Source organism: Oryx dammah, unplaced genomic scaffold, assembly GCF_014754425.2.
Source record: "Oryx dammah isolate SB20612 unplaced genomic scaffold, SCBI_Odam_1.1 HiC_scaffold_17, whole genome shotgun sequence".
NCBI classification, from domain to species: Eukaryota; Metazoa; Chordata; class Mammalia; order Artiodactyla; family Bovidae; genus Oryx; species Oryx dammah.
In genome coordinates, this window is record NW_024070201.1 from 21259425 (window position 1) to 21279833 (window position 20409).

The window sequence follows — 20409 nt, forward strand, 5'->3', positions numbered from 1 at the left end:
GAAGACAGGTTTTAGAAACTCACTGAACACATTTTTATTGAGCACCTACTATGTACGCCAGACACTGACCCAGATGCCGGTGGCACAGATACAGCAGAAGACAAAACACAAGCCCCAGCCCTTACAGAGCTCCTGGAGCTTACACTCCCGCGAAATTAAGGCAAGAAAACTAGTACACGGAGAAAAGGACAAGTTATGGGCCAAAGAACATTCCTCTGAAGAGTAACAAAGTGGATCCCCATTGTTGAAGTCGGAAGAAACAATAAAGTCCCTACAGGGTGACCCAAAAACACAGGTCCCTGCTGAGCTCCCTGCCCCAAGCCTGAGAAAGAAAGGGCTCACAGTCTCCCCTGTGCCGCATCTAAGGGTGGAGGTCAATGCACAGTGCTCCTCAGGAGGGCCACAAGGCCAGTAAAGAGTCTGCCCCCAAACCAGAGGCAAGCAATGGTTGTATAAATTCGTTTCAATCAAGACAATAGTCTCTCAAATATGAAATTCAATGAAGAGGAGCATTAACTGCAGGTGATAAAAAAAAGAACTATGAAACAAAAATTGTTTACAGCATAATAATTACTGATTTCTTAAGGGAAAGAAAAGATTTTTGCCTAAGAAAATATTTAATCCTTAGCCCAGAAGTAATAAAACAGATAATTACTACAGTTTGGCAGTTTTAAATGCACTCAGATAATTTTTATTTTAAATGTTCTGCTTTTCTAAGGTAAAACAAACTTTAAAATATTTGGTCAAATTTGGTTTTCTGAAATGGTTTAATGTACAAAGCTTCCTAGAAGTCTTTGTGTCTTCACAAAACAGAACAGGGCTCACTGGCTTTAAGAGACTATAAATGAAAGAAACTACTTGAAAACCAAAATGGAAACAAGCAGACTACAGCAAGACTCAGACTCAGCAAGATGCACTGAGAGAAGAATAAGCTACAATAAAACCTCATTAATTAAAAAGTCATTAGGGCAGGGCAAGTTTGATTTGGTGAAAAATATTCAAAAATTTAAAGGAAAAAATATGTAAATCCTCCATTAAATATGTGTGTATATCTATCAGGTATAAAGAGCAAATTCAATGTATCTACATAAAGGTGTGGCTGAATAAAGATCTTCACGGACGGTACTTTAATATAATTGATGAGAGTGATTAGAAACTAGGCATATCAAGTGGGAAAAGGGTGCTTTTTAAAAAGAGTGTTTAAGTAGTTCAGAAACATCAGGCTTCCTTACATACAATTAATTTGCTTCAGCAATCCCTTCAGCTTTAAGTCATTATCAATTCCAGAAGGAATTAATGAGGTTTTACTGTAAAAGTAAAATAACATTTCAAATGATAAGATTCCAGCATCACCCATACCAAAAAAATAATGAACCTTCAGTTTGGAAAGCTATTACTGTACAATATAGCGAGAATCAAACGTTCACACAGTTGGAAGCAGAAACAGGTAAGGAGCAGGAAATCCTCAGTGTTGTCCCACTGGTTCCTTTAGTCATTAGAAATACAACTGCAGTCTACAATCATACAGGGGAACCACTGCTTATTCAGAGGCACTAAGCATCTCAGCAGGGAGAAAGCGGAGTATTTCTGAATGCAGTCACAGTGGGGAGCTGCAGAAATGGAGTTAGGTTTCAACAGGACACATTAGGAGCTAGATGCCTCTACATTTCAGGTTTCTGAATGACATGATTACAGCCACAATCGAGCAAATAAAAACCAAAACCACCAACACATGAACCCTGAGCATCCACATTCCTCTTTCGCATGAGGCACTGACACGGCCCATCATTATCCAGGAGAATATGGCTTTCACTACAGTTAAATCTCAGTGTGTCTCCCAAGTGGAGTGCTTATAAAGTAAGTTATTCTAAACCATGTACATTTAACTTTGGAATGGAGACACACAGATACATGTAAACATCCAAAGAATCACTCTGTTCCACGTCTGGGTCCAAAACCCATCCAGGCTTGGTGGAATATTAAAGAGGCTGGGACCTGATTAAACAGTGACGATGCAGGAGCCCAGACGGTGCTAAATAAATCATTAGGAGACAGTCAAGAAATGACTGTGTCAAGTATCAGAAATTGGTCAAACAATAAGAACAGTTTAAATTATCCCAACAAGGAAGACAAGTGAAAAACAATGCCATTTCATCTTTAGAAAGAATCAAGTCACTGAAATTTGATTTCTTGTAAGTTGCTGCCATTTGCTTGGATGAGGTCTTGAAGGTTTTCCATTTTTTTTCTCTCCACCCAGTTCAAGAACACATTGACTAGAAATCTGTGATAAGAATTTAGTCAAGTCTTTCCCCTCGTTCCACGTTATGCCAGTGCAAGCACTAGAAAATTTCAAACAAAATCAAGTTAGTGGTACAGAAAGTACATGAACTATGTATGCAAATATTCAGCGCAGCAACAATGATCCCAAAGCGCAAGACTAAGAGCTTCTCACAGTGGTCAGTTTCTTTACTGGCAGGCTAATCCAAAGTTAAAACTTTAAAAACTGATTAAAATCTAAACAAAACACTGTTCTTACCAGTAAGAATCATTTCCCTACCCAGCCCTTAGATATGGAATTGAGAAAATGGCCTGCGTGGTGGTGGGCCAAGAAGGTTCTGCTCAAACAGGAGACGGTGTTTCAGGAGCTCACCCCGACCCGTGCCCAGGTGTTCATCGCCTGGCCCACTTAACACCACTCACATCCTGTGAGCCCAAGCCAAAGCTGGAAGGCAGAAACAGACATACCACTTATGGCTTCCTGTGCAAAATACTTGACATCCATATCTTCATCTTGGCCTAGCTTCTGTAGTACCGGCTTAACTTCCTCCTGCAAAGCACTAAAATCCAACAGTATCCTTTGTGAAAGGCAGTCTTCTGAGCCAGAGAAATGCTTTATGGTACATAATATATATATTATACTCTATGGTAATTTTCACAGTTTAAATTTTTTTAATATTTTAAAACACCTATAATATTAACTTGACAAGTACTAAATAATTTCTCTAAGTCTCTGCAGAATTAGCTTTGGACAACGATCTACACATGTATAGAGCTTAAATATAAAGCAGACACCCTCACAATTGGTTATTGAATTACTTTATTATTTTCTTTAACCTAACCCACATCTTAGGTGATGTGAAAATCACACTGAATCTAATTATAGCTATTTCTGCCTGCATGGGGTGAAAACTTAAATCTTTTTAAAAAAGAATATTAAAAATCTTACTCAGTATCTAGAATTGGTCCAATTTTCTGTAGAGATTTGGCCACATTAAAACGGACATTTGCTACTTGGTCTCCTGCCATTTTCAATACAATCGGCAGCATCTGCTTAGTGGTTATTTCCTGACCACAGGCTTCAGACAGTGCCTTGAAAAAGAAATAAGACAGCACATTAAAATACACCTTTAAAAAAAAAAAAGTATCCCTAAATCTAAACAGCTAAGAAAGTAACTGGCCACCAGGAAAATGTTTCTAGTGTAAGCATGTGATGAAAGATACAAGGTAGAATAGAATCCCAGAATTAGAACAGAATTCAAAACTGACTTGACTGTAGAGTTTAACACCAATTGAAAAATTGACAGTTTTCTCTCATCTCCTAAATATCCAACTTAATCAATATTAAGAAATATAGTCCAAACAGAGGACAACATATTCAGGATTCAGAAATAGAGTCCTGAATAACTAGTTTAACACCGGAGCTTAACAAAACAGCTATGTAATACTTACATTAATGCAGAATAAAGTGGTCATTCTATGCAAGTAATTAGGATCATTCGCCATTACTAACACTTTGGGAACGATGGTATTTTGGGCCCACTCTGTACCAAACTTCTGAACTAGTTTCATGAGGTTATTGGTGGCAGCTTCCCGGATGGCATACACTGCAGAAGAGGTGAAGAAGATATTGTCATGCTGCTCACATCACGAGCGTAACCTAGTTTACTTTTCCTTATGCCATCGTCAAAGGTGGGCCAAAAATAAAACTCTGTAAACACTCCAAATTTAGTCAGACTGCAATGGCAAGCATGCTCAGCTATGACTTCTAATATGCTGATGTGGTCTGCCGATAGTTTCAAAATGTCCAAGGAAAAGGGAAGTAAGGAGCTCATTACAGGTGCAAATATGAGTGCCAGCTATGTGCTATGTGTCACAGAAAGAATGCATAAGTTACTTGCCCCCAAGGACCACATACTCAAGCAGAGAAATGAAAAATAATGCATTCTGAGAAGTCATGGGGTCTAGGACACATTATAATAAAGCACGCAATAGTAAAGACCCTGAGGGCTGTAGGAGTTTAGAGGACAGAGAACAGGGAGGTCTGGGAAGGCTGTGGGAAACACAGGCCTTGCACTGGGCCTTAAATTTATGGAGGATTTGTGTAAGTGGAGAGAAGAGGGGAGGAATTCCTAGAAAGGACAAAAAAAGTTACCCAAGGCACAAAGGAAAAAACTGAAATCTGTGAGACTGTAAGGTTGAACAGTTAGGGTGGAGCCAGACCGAGCTTCATGAAAGCTAAATTTAGACTGTAAGGAAACCAATGGCGGGTTTTTAAAGCAAAGATGTGGCCCTATGACCAATGTGGTATTTTAGCAAGATTATCCAGCAGCAGCAAGAACAGCTGAGAACAACAGCAAGGAGGCTAGTCAGAGGCCACTGTCGTCGTCTACACAACAGCAAACAAAAACCTGAGACTGACTTGTCTTTTTTCCCCTTAAAAATGTTTCTGTTGATGCAACACGTCAAACACCTTCTGTGAATATACATGCCTGCTTTAATATCGTAATTCCCTACAAGGTCATTTAGCAAAGACATCATAAATCTAGATAATAAAGGCCTGAGCACAATCTTCTCAACAACTAGTTACTACATACAGCAGCAAAGGAGACAGGTATGGCAACGCTTCATCTTACACGTCCAATACACTCAAAGTTGGGCCTTAGGTAACAAGTGAGAGGTCAGTACTGACTCCTTCTTCTACTCCTCCCTCCAGGGGCGCCCAACGCTCCCGGCTGACAGCTGGGAGTGACAGGCACCCAGGCCACAGCTCTGAGCCCGGAAGACTGACACACGGCTCCCAGCCAGGAAACGGCCGGTTCTTCCCAGGCCACAGAGCCTCTCGGGCGACGCCGCTGGTGAGCACAGGCCAGACACCTGAGCCAAGGGGCTAGATTATTACCAGCGTGCAACCTGACCGGAGCGTGGGAGCAGCAGCCTGCCAGGGATATTCAGGGGCACTCTCGAAGGAACACGCTCAAGTCACCTGTTCCACTCTAACAAAAACTCCCTCCCTTCACCAGCACAGTCTTTGTTTTGAGCACACCGTCTCCCACCAACTTCCCATCTGTGTCTTCTCCCCTCGTTGTTGTTTTATTTGCTTGAGAGTCTTCTCATCCTAATGCCATTGCCATAGGGAAGGGATCTCATTGCCAGAGTCACCAGAGACTGTGCTCGGCCTTGACCCAGACCTCAACTGCACTCAAACCCACTTGGCCAGACGCCTACTATGTTCTTGGCTCCCCTCAGTTTTGCTGCGAAAAGAATGCAGACAAACCGCTCCACAGTTCTGCCTCTCCTCTCTGCTTGTTTTGTCTCTCTCCCTCCTTCTTCTTCCCTCTCCCCTCAAGGTCTGGCTGATGTTCCTCTGAATTTCTAAAACACTCTATATGTGGTGTATATGTGGTGTATTACTAACTTTGGTACTTTTTCCTTCCTCATATAAAAAATAAATTCCCCTTCTAAATTCCTCTCTCTGATCAACACTATCCACTCAACCGTGGGAAAAGAGGGTAAGTGATACCGTCTTGCTTCTAGTTCTCTGTACTTTTTCACAATATCCTCTTAGTACTAATAAGCAAAAAAAGTTTCTAAAAATTGAACAGATCACTGATCACTACATGGCAGTTATCTAAAATGCAAAAATAAAACCTCGAACAATTTCAGAGCTGACAGTTCATTGGTTCAAAGAATGCTTGCAAAGGCCACTTAAGTATGCTGCTGCAGAAAAAGACACAAGGGTCTCTTCTGCTCCTAAACCAGAAGACAAAAAATCAGAGAAAAAAGAAAGCATTAATTAACCTGCATTGACGGGTGAATTCTATATAGAAAAGATGTCAGGAATTCAATTATTTGTGGAACATCAGGATTTTAAAAGTATCTCAAAATTAAGTGTAGAATACTAGCTTTCAAAGAAAGTATGGATCAACCTGCTGGGACTCACCAACATTAATATTTATCAGAAATAATATGAACACTTTATTTCTAAAAAGAGAAGACTATCTTTCCCATGATTTCACCAAACCTTAGTTTCATTTAAGAAGAAAAAAAATGAAGCCATAAAGAGACAACTTTAGAGGACAAGAAAAAGAGAAATAAAATCTTTGCAATCTAGTTTGAAAACAATGAGATTATCTACATTTACATGTCTTTAAGAAATTTACATTTTTTGCACCTCTCCTCTTCACTTTTTTAACAATATGATCCAACTGGCAACCCACTCCAGTAGTCTTGCCTGGAAAATTCCATGGACCGAGGAGCCTAGTAGGCTACAGTCCACGGAGTTGCAAAGAGTCGGACGCGACTGAGCAACTTCACTTTCACTTTCTTCAAAAAAAATCAGTTTGGCAAGGACTGACATCTTGCAATGTGTGATGCTTCATCTGGGACGTTAGCATTTCTGTCCACTGATTCAGCTTCAGTTCAGCACAGTTAACACCCGCTATGCCAAGTCCTGTGCTTTACGCTGGAGGTATTCTTTTAAATCACTAGGAGAGCTGGGTTTTTTCTTTTCGTTTGTTTGTTTTGACCCTTAAAACCACCTAGCTGCAGAAGCAGACACAATATCCCCACTACTCCCAAAGGAAGGTCTCAGAGACACCCTCAGAGATATGCTAAAGTATATAATAAGGTGCTGTGGAACTGAAGCAAGATACCCATCATAATCACCAAAATATGGAACCAAAGCTCACAAGACATTGTAAGTCCTCAGGGCCCTCATCTGCACAGATCTCTGACCACATGGAAGCTGCCAGGTCTGGACAGGAGGCTAACACTGGACCTCACTGGTACAGAGAGGCCCTCTCCAACCCATCGCTGCCCAGCAGACAAGCACAGACATCCAGACCTGAAACCTTGTTCAAAAGTCAACTGCTAACAAGTGAACACAGAAAGTAGTCTTATATAAAACATCAACTGTTTATTTTGATAAACAGCAGTTTCAGCTTGTATTTTGTAACACAGTATGTGGCACTAGAGGAAAAAGATTCTGTGAATGCTGAAATGAGTTATGCTATAAATGCACAAAAAAGATAGCGAGCCTCTCACCCAAACCAGAAACCGGGGCCTTCTCTATCCCAGGTGACATGCGATGTCTTCCTTCCATGCCCTGACACCTGTGCTGCACCACTGCACACCTGCTTCTCTATGTCACCTCAAAGGAGCCCACGAGCCATTTCTTCCCCCAGGTCTTTCTTCTGATTCCAATCCCTGTCCAACTCAGTCTACAGTGGCTGAAGACACAAAGATGGCAAAAGATGGTGGAACAGAAGACCTCTGGATAAGAAAGGAATGAGTACATGTATGAAAGAGAAAGTTTAAAAATAACGTAACGGAAACCGTGAGAAATAGAACAAAGAGATTGTTCAATGAAGAAAATAAAGTTTAAGATAGAAAAATTGGTAGAAAACAGAAATGTCAAACTTTTGATCAGAACAAGCTAACTGGACTTTAATGGAAGACTGTCTTCATCCCCACACTGGTAAAACAAAATATGGTCAGACTAGGGTTCCTTTCTGAAAAGGAAATACACAAACAAAATGAGATGTATGCAAAAACACAGGACTCCCATTAACTTATTTACTTACCATGGTCCACAAGCCAGGCCATACATAAAGAATTCAGCTTTTCATCAAAGAATTCCACACCCTATGGATACAGAAGATTCCATTAATACATGTCTCCAAAGTTTAAAAAGCAAGGTCTAATTATATTACACCAAAGTGAGCTGAAAGCTAAAAAATCACTCATTTCCAAATAAGCTGAATTCATGGACCAGCGAGAAAAAAGAATACCATGAGGTCTGATTCACAATCTATAAGACTACTTTACTGGATAGAAATCATAAAAGAAAGGTAAAGGAGACGGCCCAGGGACTGCTACGTGGGAGAGAAGAGAGTGGCCCGGCACCAGATACTACCCTGCAGAAGGAATGCGGAAGGGACAGCCTGCCGAAAGAGCTCCACGGGGTCTCTGCGAAAAGGAGCCATCAGGAAAATGCCAGCCAGAAAGACGGTAATTCTCAAATTGTTCCCTTTTTGGTTAATATCTTAATAGATCCTTAAAGATACAGAACTTGACATCAAGAAATAGACTCCTCCCCAGTTAAAAGAGAGCACCCCGGATCCACGGGAGAAAGCAGAGGGAGAATAAGCAGACACAGGACTACAGGTGAGGTGGGCCCATCCCAGTTCTCCGCATCACCAGTGGCCAAACCAGCACTGGCCGCAAACGGGCTCCTCAAGCTGGTTTGTTTACACAGACCCAGCACCGTGGACTTCACATCGTGTGGCAGATGGCTTTCCCCGCACCTCTCTCTTGATGCCTACATGTTCACACTCTTTAGCTTCTTTGGAACCTAAGAAATTTCTGACCAGTCACCATATATTTTAAATAAAGAAATGTTATACAAGTGCTTTCAAAATATAATAAAATGGCTTCATAATAACAGGTTATGAACAGGCTTTAGCATACACTTGGATTACCATGTCTGCTCTCAAAGATTTATTTTTCATTTCAGGTCATGGATTTTTCTGAGTCCTAATTAACTTTTATTTCCTGATTCTTGTGGTTTAGCCTTATATTTACTCACTATGGTCCATAAATCAGGCCATACATAAAGTCTTGAAGGAATTTTATAAATTGACCACCTGAAATAAAAGTCTTTATGGATTTTTTTTTTAAAGAATAAAATACATAATACTAACAGATGTTGAAGCTGTATAACAAAACGCTTCTGACTGATGCATGCCACCCCCACCAGACAAGCATGAAGCAAAGTCACCAAGTGTCTGTTTCCAAGGAACAGAGGTTAAAAGAAACGGTACTGAAATTCACCCTCCCCTCTAGACAGTTACGACAGTTACTTCAACCTTCAGCAAACCAGTTAACCACTGCTGCTTTCCACTCTGAGTCATGACAGCCAACACTTAAGAACAGAAGATGACACTCAGTACTTGGGAATGGTAGAACAACTCTGGCAGACAGTGGAGGACATGGAAGCCTGGCATGCTGCAGTCCGTGGCCACAGAGTCGGGCACGACTTAGCAACTGAATGGCAACAACAGTGGGGGAAAAAACTGACAGGCTGACTTTGTCTGACCCCATTAGGTATCCTCTACTTTTTGAAAGTTCACTCTCTATCACTTCACTTTTACAAAAGAGCTGTAAAAGAGTACATGTCTTCACTAACTGAAAGAAATCTAAATTGAATTTCTCCTTTAACGAAAAAAAGTGAAAACAGTGTTCAGTGTTCATTTTGCAAGAAGCCAATGAACCCTGAGACAGGCAGCAGCCAAGCTCCTTCCCTGAGCACTACACTCAACATCTCATTTCAGCATCAGGCCGCCACTGCGCCACACTGTGTCTGTGGGCATCTGTGCTTTCTCTAGATCTATTTCATGTATCTGTTAGCAGGATGTGTCCTAAGGTAACTGCTTCTTTGCTTTACACCGTCTTAAGCTTGCAAAAGCGCTCTTAGGGATGCTCTCAGACAGTGGGGAAACCAGCACACTGCTATCTCTGGCATCTATTATGGAGAATGGGGCACTTCAAGTTTTATAGAACATGATCCCACAGACATGCACAAGTTTCATAAACTAAGTACACCAAAATAACAATACAAATTCAGTAGTCCAAGAAAAGAAAAAATAAATCCCATATGCTATATGAAAGGAATAGAAGTGAAAGAGGAGAAACAAATTGCAGTAATACTGGCTATAAACTGACACATTGTGAGCTTTCTCAAAAACTAGTCAAGTATTCATTTCTCTCAATAATCAACAAATGTTAAGTGCCTGATTAATGCCAGGCACTATGGGAGGCACTGGAAATAAAATACTGAACACAGCCCCGCCCAAAAAGAGCTCAGTTGTCTATCTCCTCATCTAGATTTTAACAGTTAATAGTAAAGTGCAACCACCATGATGAGGGCACATCACATCAAACTCAGAACTGACTAGGGTACCTACTATAAAAGAAAGGAAAGGATGTGGCTATAAAACCCAGCACTGAAATTTTAATTAACTTGTTATCAATAAAACTATTCATAAATCTCAAACAGTAACAGATAATGTGATAATACAAACTCTGGCCAAAATATCAGCCTTACAAACTTCAACACTCCTTTTTCATACGGGGAGTCCTCAACTCCCTTTAACCAGAATGCAAGAAAAGTGGTAACCAGAGACATTTGCTCAGAGTACAGGCAGAGAGGGAAGCTTCCCTGAGCAAAAGTCAAATCTCAAAACCATACTCCCCTTTCTTCTCAGATAAATATTCCTTAAGTCACAGAGTCATTAGGTATCACAAAATCTATGTGACATATACCAAGAAATTATATATCCTTCTGTGGCTTTGCTTTCAGATGGTGGGGAGGTGAAATGTGTTTTTATAATACATTTTTGTTAGATGCAAATGCACTGATGAAAATGAAAGCCACTCTACAGGCAGCTGACAGAGACCGTACTTTCTCATGCCTCTAAATGAACATAACCGCACGAGCCACGTGGGCCTCCTGCTGGCCCTGGGGAGTCTGCTCCACTATGTGATGCCATCCTTCAGCTCACAAGAGCGCCCACACTCACCAGCTGGCCCGCCAACAGCGGCATATACTCGATGATGGCCAGCCGGACCCTCCATTTGGCGTCTTCAGCCAGCTCCACGATGGCAGGGAGGAGTGACTGGGAGAGCTGCCGGATCCCAATCACTTCATTTACACAGTCCAAATGGGAGATGATATTCAAACGAACCTCAGGACACTGCAAATACACAAGACCCGAGAGAGCACATACAAAGATCAAGATTCTGATCAAGATTCTCCTACCACCATGATGGGCAAATACATTTTAAAATGAGAAAGTGTTGACTTGGATGAAAAAACTATTGTCTTGGAAGAAATACTTAATACTGAGTACACAAATAACTCAAAGTGCATAATTTAATTGACTTAAAACTCTCAATGAAAAGTCTATAAAATGTAAAGAGCACATAAGCTATGAAATCAAATTACATGTATTCAAATCCCATATCGACCACAGCTGAGACTTCAGGTGGGTTATTTTACGTCTGTGCCTCACCTTTTTCATCTGTAAAATGGGAATAATAGTTAAGACCATCCCTCAAAAATAAGATTGCTGTGAAAATTACACATAATAATAACACATGCAAAGCATTAATGATCACGCCTGGCAAACAAGATAATTTTTACAATATTATATCTAAATTTAAATGAAACTTTTCCAATAAAGATCCATTAAGTTTAAAGATAAGAAAAAGACAGGGAATATAATCAGGAATTAGGTAGAGAAGATGGACAGCCATTTTTACGTCTGTATCAGTGGCCCATTTTCTCAGGAACTTGTAACTCCGTGGCCAAATGCCATCAATGGTTTAAAATAAGTTACTTTTTCAGTGACACCCCAAACAAAAACCAAACCAAATCATCGACTATCAAAAGACAACAAAATTTATAGCCAGACTCACCTCATCCTTTAACTGAGCTAAAAAGAGAGGTAGAAGATGTTCAATGGTATTCTCTTTGCCCAAAATGGTAGACAACCCCATAATTACAGAAGCTAGAGCCGACTTGACATGTTGATTTGTATCAGACACTAATTCCTAGGATAAAGTCAAAATTAAAAGCCTTTAGTTTTTTTGCAAGACAACCTTCCAAACGATTTCTCAAGGAATTTTAAAAGACAGCACTTTTTCAATACTGATTAGTCAATAGTTTCCTCAGACCACCTATCAGATAAAATAAACCTATGCAAAAAAGAGCATTTTGTACTTACAAAATATTAATAAGTAATAAATAACAGTGTCACACATTAATATAACTGTCCCATTCATCCCTGGTCCACATTTAAACTCAAAGAGCTTTAAGGTAATACAAACAGAAATTGAGGTCAGGTTTACCTTCACACAGGGCAAAGTGAAGCAAAAAATAAACTAAAGTTAGGTTTACCTTTATATAGGGCAGAATTTGATTCATAATTATGGTCTCTCTACCTTCCATAGGCAAGTTCTCACAAAGTTCTAAAATATACAAAGAGAAAGAAAAAAAAATGCTTATGTAGAGCCATTTACAAGGAGCCAAATGAAGAAATTTAACCAGATTTATCAAGTTTCAAGTTAAATCAAATTATGGGTTTAAGCAAATAAGTTCCAAGGAAGAAAAATGGCTGCTTTTAAATGCACCTTTTGGTCAATCTATATGCCACTGTGTACCACACCAATCCAATCTGGATTGGATACTTTTTTTTTAAACAGAAGCTATTTGGTTTTAAATATATAAGGGAGTAGCTTTATGTAACAATGTTAACATTTGAATACATTAAAATCATCTCTATTTATCTGAGAACATAATCTAAGACCAAAAAAAAAAAAAAAAATACAAAATTCACTGACATAAAAAAATGACCAAAGTGATCTAGTTACAACATAAACTGACACCTTAACCTTTTACTTTATGGGCAGCAGCTGCTCGGACTTCAGCTTCACAGTCTTTGAGTAGGTTCTGAAAGGCGGGGATGAGGTCATTTAGGGTGATTTTGGGACCCACAGCTTTCTGGAGCTGTAAAAGAATTTGTACAGGTTTTAACGTACTCTAATCAAAATAACTTAACAAGCATAGTACAATCGTCAAGTATAGACAGTCCCCAACTTATGATCGTTCAACTTAAGATTCTTCAACTTTAGGATGTTGTGAAAGCCATACACGTTGACTAGAAACCAAATTTCACGTTTTGAATTTTGATCCTTTCCTGGGCTAGTGCTATGTGGCACGACCCTCTGTGATGCTGGGCAGAGGGGGGAGGCCAGAGCTTCCTGTCAGCCGTGGAATCACAAGGGGGAACAACCAATACACTTAAAACCACTGTTTTTCACTTTAAGTACCAGTGTTGAATAAATTACATGAGCTATTCCACATTTTATTACAAAACAGGTTTTCTGTTAGAGTATTCTGCCCAACTGTAGGCTAATGTAAGCGTCCTTTAAAAGTTTAAAGTAGGCAAGGCTAAGCTATGCTGTTCAGCAGGTTAGGTCCATTAAATGCAGTTTCAACTGCAGTGGACTTCTCAGGACATAACCCCATCATGAGTCCAGGAAGGTCTATGTATATTTTTGCCTCAAGCACTTCCAATTGAGAAACTTTTGGTTATGACAGCAAATCTGTGGGTTTCTGGGGGTTTTCTTCCTTTTAGTACTTAAAAAATGTCAGTGCACTACTTTACCTCTGAGAATTTGTCAGCTACCATATAGCGAACTCGCCAAGATTTATCTTCTGCTGCTTGTCGAAGTGTAGGCATCACCAAAGCCTCAATGTCATCCTGAGACAGTAACTGGGCAATACTGACACAGGCTTCCACAGCTAGCAGGCGTACTGAATCCTAGTGAACAAAATTCCTTTCTGTTAGTCAGACAGTATTTACTGAGAGCCATGAGGCAGTGTGTGGTTGTGGTAGTGCTTGGGTGTCCTTAAAGTAAAAACAAAACACATTATAAGCAGTTCATGTCTTTATGTCTTGAAATAGCTGTTCCCTTTGCCTGAAATGGCAGGCATGTCAAAGCCATAAAGGTAGAAATGACTGTTCTCTGAGTGAACAGCAAAGTTAACGACGTTGGTTAGAATATAGAATTTTTAGTAAGGAAAATGAAATAAAAATGTAAAGATTATGTGAAAAAAGAACATTTTAATGATGTCTCTAAATCCTCACTCTCAGAAGCTGAGCATTAAAAATGAAAACCATGCTTGTACCAGTTGTTTATAGAAGATCAGAACAGAGGAAGAGAAAGGGGATTAGGGTAAGGGAGTTACCAGTTTTCAAAACACTCAGTTTAGGATGGCAATAATGCGAGTTTAGGCATGAGATCAATGACTCAGAAAAATAAACAGAAAAACAAAAATTTTAAGTAATTTTCAAAAAACATTAAATTTAAATGCTGATGATCAAGGGCAGAGTAACTTTTGAGATAGCCAACCCTAGAAAACCCAGCAGAAAAAACTGAGAAAGTTAAGGGATTAACGAACTCAACTTCCCAGATGTAAACTGCCAAGTACCAACCTAGTATCTATATATCCTTTGTAAAAGTAGTAATATACAAATAGATAGATCAATGAAAAATCAGGAATTGAGACTATAGACTGGGGAATCATAAATATATTAGAAGGAAGTGAAAATACATAAACATCTGAGCCCCCAGATGAAACGTCAAAAACTATAAAAGTATGTAACATACTTATACGTGTGTATCTGTGCACACGCAAGCACACAAGAGGCAACAGTGCCTCCAGCTTTCCAAAATATTATACATTTTAAAAATTATAAATCAATAATAACCTACTACACGCCCAAGATACTCACTACTCTATCTAAATGAACAGGCTAAAAAAGGCAGAACTTTACCTCTGGTACTGGTCATACAGCTATTTTCAGATTCCAAAAACTATGCTGAATCAAGGAGCTACTATCATCGATGTAAATACACACCCATCAATACTTTTTCAACTAATCAACTACTCTTCTCCCACAACTCCTAATTTTCTTCCCTGTATCCGCTACTCCTCCCAGAATCTTCTCCATCTTAGCAGTGACAGGAGTATCCACCCAATTTCTCAAGTAAAATCAAGAAATCTTGATGCCTCTTCCCTTCTTCCAATTCAATCACAGTTCTACTGACTACCTCCAAACCAATCACCAGATTCTTTCCATCTTCACCATGCCACCCTAGTTCACCACTGTCTCTTGTCAGGATTATTGTAAAAGTCTCCTAACTTGTCTTCATGTTTCTATTCTCACCCCTCACCTTACAATTTAGTTTTCCACCTACAAGCCAGAACAATCTTTTAAAATTTTAAATTACATCAAATTACATCCCTGATTAAAATCTTGGTGTGTTCTCATTACACCTAGAAAAGAAAACCCAAACTCAACACACTGTTTAAAGGTCCCCCACAATCTGAGCCCTGACTGAAAAGTGAAAGCCGCTCAGTCGTGTCCGACTCTTTGCAACCCCACAGACTGTACAGTCCATGGGATTCTCCAGGCCAAAATACTGGAGTGGGTAGCTGATTATCTTATCCAAATTCTTATCAGAGTCGTTTTCACCCACTATGCTCCAAGCACAGGATCTTTACATACATTAAATGTCCTCTCCTCTTGGAATTCTCTTTTCCTAGAGCTCTGACACACATAGAAAGGGTGTCGCCAGCATTTTTCTGTTCAGGTTTCAGTTTATGGCACCTCTTCATGGCCCTTCTCTGACTGACCAGTCTAAAAGAATGCCTATAATCACGCCTCACTACTATGGTACCCTATCCGATTCCCATCAGTTTTTACGTTTATTTGGCTGCACTGGGGTCTTAGCTGCAGCATGTAGGATCTTTTGATACAGCACACCAACTCTCTAGTTGTAGCACAAGGGCATAGCAGTTGTGGCAGGAAGGCTTAGCTGCTCCACAGCTGATCCAAGCATGCTGGATCTTAGTTTCTTGACCAAGGATCAAATCTATGTCCCCTGCATTACAAGGCAGGTTCCCAACCACCAGGGAAGTCCCTCCATCATCGTTTTGATCCCTAGTATTTTATCTGTTTATTGTGCTTTCTTTCATTAAAATATAAACGGCACAACAGCATGGTCCCTCATTTAACACTGAAAGCCAGCATGAAGAATAGTGCCTGATTCATAGAATGTTCTCAATACTTTCTCAGTGAATGACTAAGAAAGGAGCAGCAATTCTATCAGCGGTCACAGTGAACACACATACACACGTTACAACTAAACAAATAATTCTTTCAGCATCCATTGCTGTTAATACCACAACCAGACATGCCTCTTGATGAAAAGCAGCCTCCATCTAACAAAGTGATCTTATTGCCCCCAAAATATCAAACCAGCTCTCATTAAGCCTCTAGATCAGGGCTGAGGCAAATACTGGCCAAATATGGAAAGCAGCTAGTTTCTGTAAATACAATTTTCCTGGAACAGCACCATGCCCATTAGTTTGCACATTACAGTGTGTGACACACAACAGCAAAGCTCTGTAGTTACAACAAAGACTATCTGGTCCACAAAGCCTCAAATATTTACTATCGGGCCCTTTACAGAAAAAATTCACAAATCTCCACTCTAGATTCAACTACCAATTTTGCAGGACAAAAGAAAACATTGAGTTATACCATGGGAAATGTAATCAACAAAATCTCAAATGAGGATTCTAAACCTGTGCTCTCCAATGTGACAACCATTATCCTACTTACTACCTACTTCTGAGTACCTGAAATGTAACTAGCACCACACGTTCTAATGGTAGTTACTCTAGATATACTGGGTTAATAAAATACATTATTGAAATCAATTTCACCTGCTTTTCATTTTTTAAACTATGGCCACTGTGAAACTTAAAATTAACAGGTAGCTTACATTGTATTTCTGTTAGATAGTGTTGTTTTAAAGCATACTTTATGAATAGTAAAAATGCAAAGAAAAGTAAGGAGGTCGTTACCACAAAAATCAAGATACAGTGTTACAGTCTTAAGGGGGTAGGGAGTAGGAACTGGGAGGGGTGTGTGTTTGGGAGGCAGATCATGCTGGGCTTCCTGGATAATGGCTATCAAAGTTCTGTATCCTTTCATAGATGAAAGTTACAGGATAACATGCCTTGTATTACTTAAAATGCATATTCAGTTTGTACTGCTTTGTATATATTATTTTAATAAATTAAAAAAATTATTTTGAAAGATTCATCATCTTCAGATCTAGAATCTGAACATGAGACTCAAGGTATGTATCTGCTCCTCTGGATCCTGTACACATACAGTGATCCGAGGGCAGAACTAGGTAAATTGTTCTTCTAGAGTCCAGGAACTCAGGGAGCTGATTCTCCAAAGCACCATACAGAAGAGCACTACAGCTCAGCAATGAAGGTCACAACTCTGGAGCTAAGCTGCCTAGACTCAAGTCCACACTCCAACACTGCTCACTATGCAACCATGAGCAACTTACTCCAATTTCCTGTGCCTGTTTCCAAATATGTAAAATGGAAGTAATGACCTCATGGGGCTGTTGTAAAGGCTGAATTACTTCACATATGTAAACCACTTAAAACAGGCTAAAAAGATTCATTTGGGTGCTTACTAGCATATTATTATTGCTTTTTGTTGTTATTTAGTCGCTAAGTCGTGTCTGACTCTTTTGCGACCCCATGGACTGTAGCCTGCCAGTCTCCTCTCCAGTGAGATTTCCCAGGCAAGAATGAACACTGAAGTGGGTTGCCATTTCCTTCTCCAGAGGATCTTCCCAAACCAAGGACTGAACCCGCGTCTCCTGCAGTGGCAGATGGATTCTTTACTAGCACTGAGTCACCAGGGAAACCCATTATTACTGCTAATTTCTACACTGATGAGATGGAGATTCTTGGACTTATAACTGCCTTCATACAAAGTTATCCTATACACTCAGAGAGAGGATGCAGAGGGTCAAAGAGCTTTCCCAATACATGCTATGCTTGTTTACCTGAAAGCCAAAATTCCAGGAAACATTACTGTCCCACAATAACTCAGCCTGCAGGACCCAAAGGTATAGCTACTCTTTAATGTGGCTTTGGTCTTCCTTCCTAATTATGGCTCCCAATTGCTCAACTCCCCTTCAACAGCTGCTAAATGGAAAAGAAAATCACGGTTTGGCTAAGAAAGAACTATAAGGACACTGGGATGGGTAATCTTAAACTTTAGCCAGGCCAGAATTAAGTAATAATTCTGAAAAAAAATGATCCTAACATGAGAACCAAAACATCCAAAGAAATTCTTCAAACGTAAGAGCGTATTTGTGTACTTTAACTACTCAGAGTTAACCTACCTGTTCATCTGAAGCTAGATTAGTAAACAAAGGAACGATTTCACTTTTCACACTGTCTAATTCCAAAACTTTTGCAAATTCACCCAATTTGGAAGCAGCAGCACGGCGTACCATTGGTGTGTCATCTGAGCACAAGGAACGGAAGTACCTGCAGCAAATAAAATAATGAAGGTATTTCCTGTTACATGCCACTGATTAAGCATCCCCCCAACACACACAGAAATTTCAGAGGTTTTCTCCTACAAACATCAGGCATTAGTCTTCTACTCATAGAAGTAACAAAGGAAAACCCACTGGTACATTCACTTGGACATTGGTAACTGTTGTCATCAATCTGACTACCCTGATACCAGCCACTCACTGGTAACAGGGTACTGTGTATCCTGTCAGCTGTGAGCTCCCAATAACCCCAAATAACTAAAAAATACCATATCTTACTGTCTAATTTCTCCTTTGACAGCAATGGAAGCCCTGGGATAGCAAACGCTGAACAAACCACATGCGGACGTGCGAGAGGTGAACCAGTCCCCACTCGCTAAGCGTTTCACCAGAGGCACGAAGTGAGCCTCCAGAGCCACTGGCGTGTGCTCCTGCGAGATCTGCCTCAGCGACTCCACAGCCTTATCTCGAACCACCGTCTCTTCCACAGTTGCCAGGCTTTCCAGAGGAGGCTGGATAGACCAAAATGGAAAACCAGAGAGAAAACTTACTCAATCAGGTTAGATACAGATTATCACCTTTGAAAGTGACTGAAGGGAGCTGGGACAAGCAACCAGAATGTTAGCTACATCACACCAAACAGTTACTCTGAGTTCACACGGTGATGGCATATGCTGTGTCCAACCTGAAGACACGATTTCTGTAGCACAGCCAACGTTTCCTGTCCCAGATGGCAATTCCCAGATGGTGTCTACGAATGACATGGTGGAAGAGACCTGACACAATATTAATATCACTGTGAACTGAATCACTCGATTTAAAGGCTGTGTAGCCAAATTCGACAGAACCATGCGTACTTCCTCAAGAGCGAGGGCAGAAACATGACCACCACTGGGCACCACAATTACAGGAGGACCCCGCATCAGGACACCGAGTCCACGGCGTCTGGAGTATCATTTTACCATTCCTGGAGGTGGAAGCTACCTCTGTCGATTCGCTCCACACTACTGACTCTTCCAAACTATTAAAGGCTGAGTGCAAAATTACTTTTCTCAGAATACACCCAGAATTTTTCCATGAGCCAGACATAGAGTGGGACGTTACGAAAGAACAATTAAGTTAAAGGTACAGAGACAGTAGGAAACCTTGCCTGCAGCTTTAGAAACAGTAGAGACCAAAGGCGTTGGCCCTGACTAGGATCAGTGAGTGAGCAGGGCACAGACCAGGGAAAAGTACAGAGGGCGGATTCTCTGAACTGCTACTCTTCTGGGTTTGCACTCAGTCCAGGCAGATTCAGGATACAGCATGAAGTGCCAATGTTAAAGACAAAAGCCACATGTAGAACTGACGAGGAGAGTGAAACAGAATTATGAGTCAAAGGAAACAAGGGAGTCTACCTAATACATTTCAAAAATTATTTGATACAAGGTACTCAGCTTTCCTAAGGGAAATTTCAGAAGCCCTCTGAAAAGACACTGTTTTCTTAAAAGCAAAGGCCTTTCATGTTCTGTCCACTGCCTTCTCTGACTTCCTCTCATGCAGTATCATTGATAATCTCTATCACTACTACGGAAGAGCAAGCTCCTGTCTCTTGATTGAAACTTGGCCTATTTCTCCATGACCTTTTCCCACAGCCCTGGGACCACCACTTCCGCCTACCCTAGCACCAACACTTTATACTCTTGCAATCAACCAGTTTCACACTTCCAAGGCTCCTAAACTCTTTCTTTTAAAATGATAATTACTTTTATATTCTAGCACTGAGGAGAGGGAAGAAATAAGGCCATGATTTCTTTGCGCTAGTTTACTTTGAGGAGGGGGGTGTCTTTTGACTTTTCTTAATTTTTTAAAGATTTACTTGCAAGTACAGTGGTCTTACAATGTTAATTTCTGCTGTACAGCAAATTGATTCAGTTATACATATATATTCTTTTCCATTATCGTTTTATCACAGGACATTGAATACAGTTTTATATTCTAATGGAGAAAGATAACAACTCATCAGAGCAATAACTAGATGGTGTTGAATGCTCTATAAAGAGAACAGGGGGAATTCCTTGGTTGTCCAATGGTTAGGACTCTGTGCTTTCACTGCTGAGGACCAGGGTTCAACCCCTG

The 20409-nt window shown here is 40.2% G+C and overlaps 1 protein-coding gene across 3 annotated transcripts in view; it reads right to left on the reverse strand.

Annotated features, from left to right (window-relative positions):
* PPP2R1B (protein phosphatase 2 scaffold subunit Abeta) overlaps positions 1-20409 on the reverse strand; it is a 35257-nt gene that overhangs the window by 11693 nt on the left and 3155 nt on the right. For 2 of the 3 annotated variants that reach the window (XM_040257943.1, XM_040257944.1), the window contains exons 4-14: positions 18571-18803; positions 18133-18280; positions 13509-13664; positions 12733-12847; positions 12239-12309; positions 11758-11892; positions 10860-11033; positions 7863-7923; positions 3730-3884; positions 3227-3369; positions 2746-2837 (exon numbers count right to left, since the gene is read on the reverse strand). In XM_040257943.1, coding sequence (XP_040113877.1) covers positions 2746-2837; positions 3227-3369; positions 3730-3884; positions 7863-7923; positions 10860-11033; positions 11758-11892; positions 12239-12309; positions 12733-12847; positions 13509-13664; positions 18133-18280; positions 18571-18803 — 1483 coding nt within the window. Of the gene's footprint in view, positions 1-9; positions 2340-2745; positions 2838-3226; positions 3370-3729; positions 3885-7862; positions 7924-10859; positions 11034-11757; positions 11893-12238; positions 12310-12732; positions 12848-13508; positions 13665-18132; positions 18281-18570; positions 18804-20409 lie in introns of those variants that run through there. The other variant, XM_040257945.1, reaches the window with a different exon arrangement.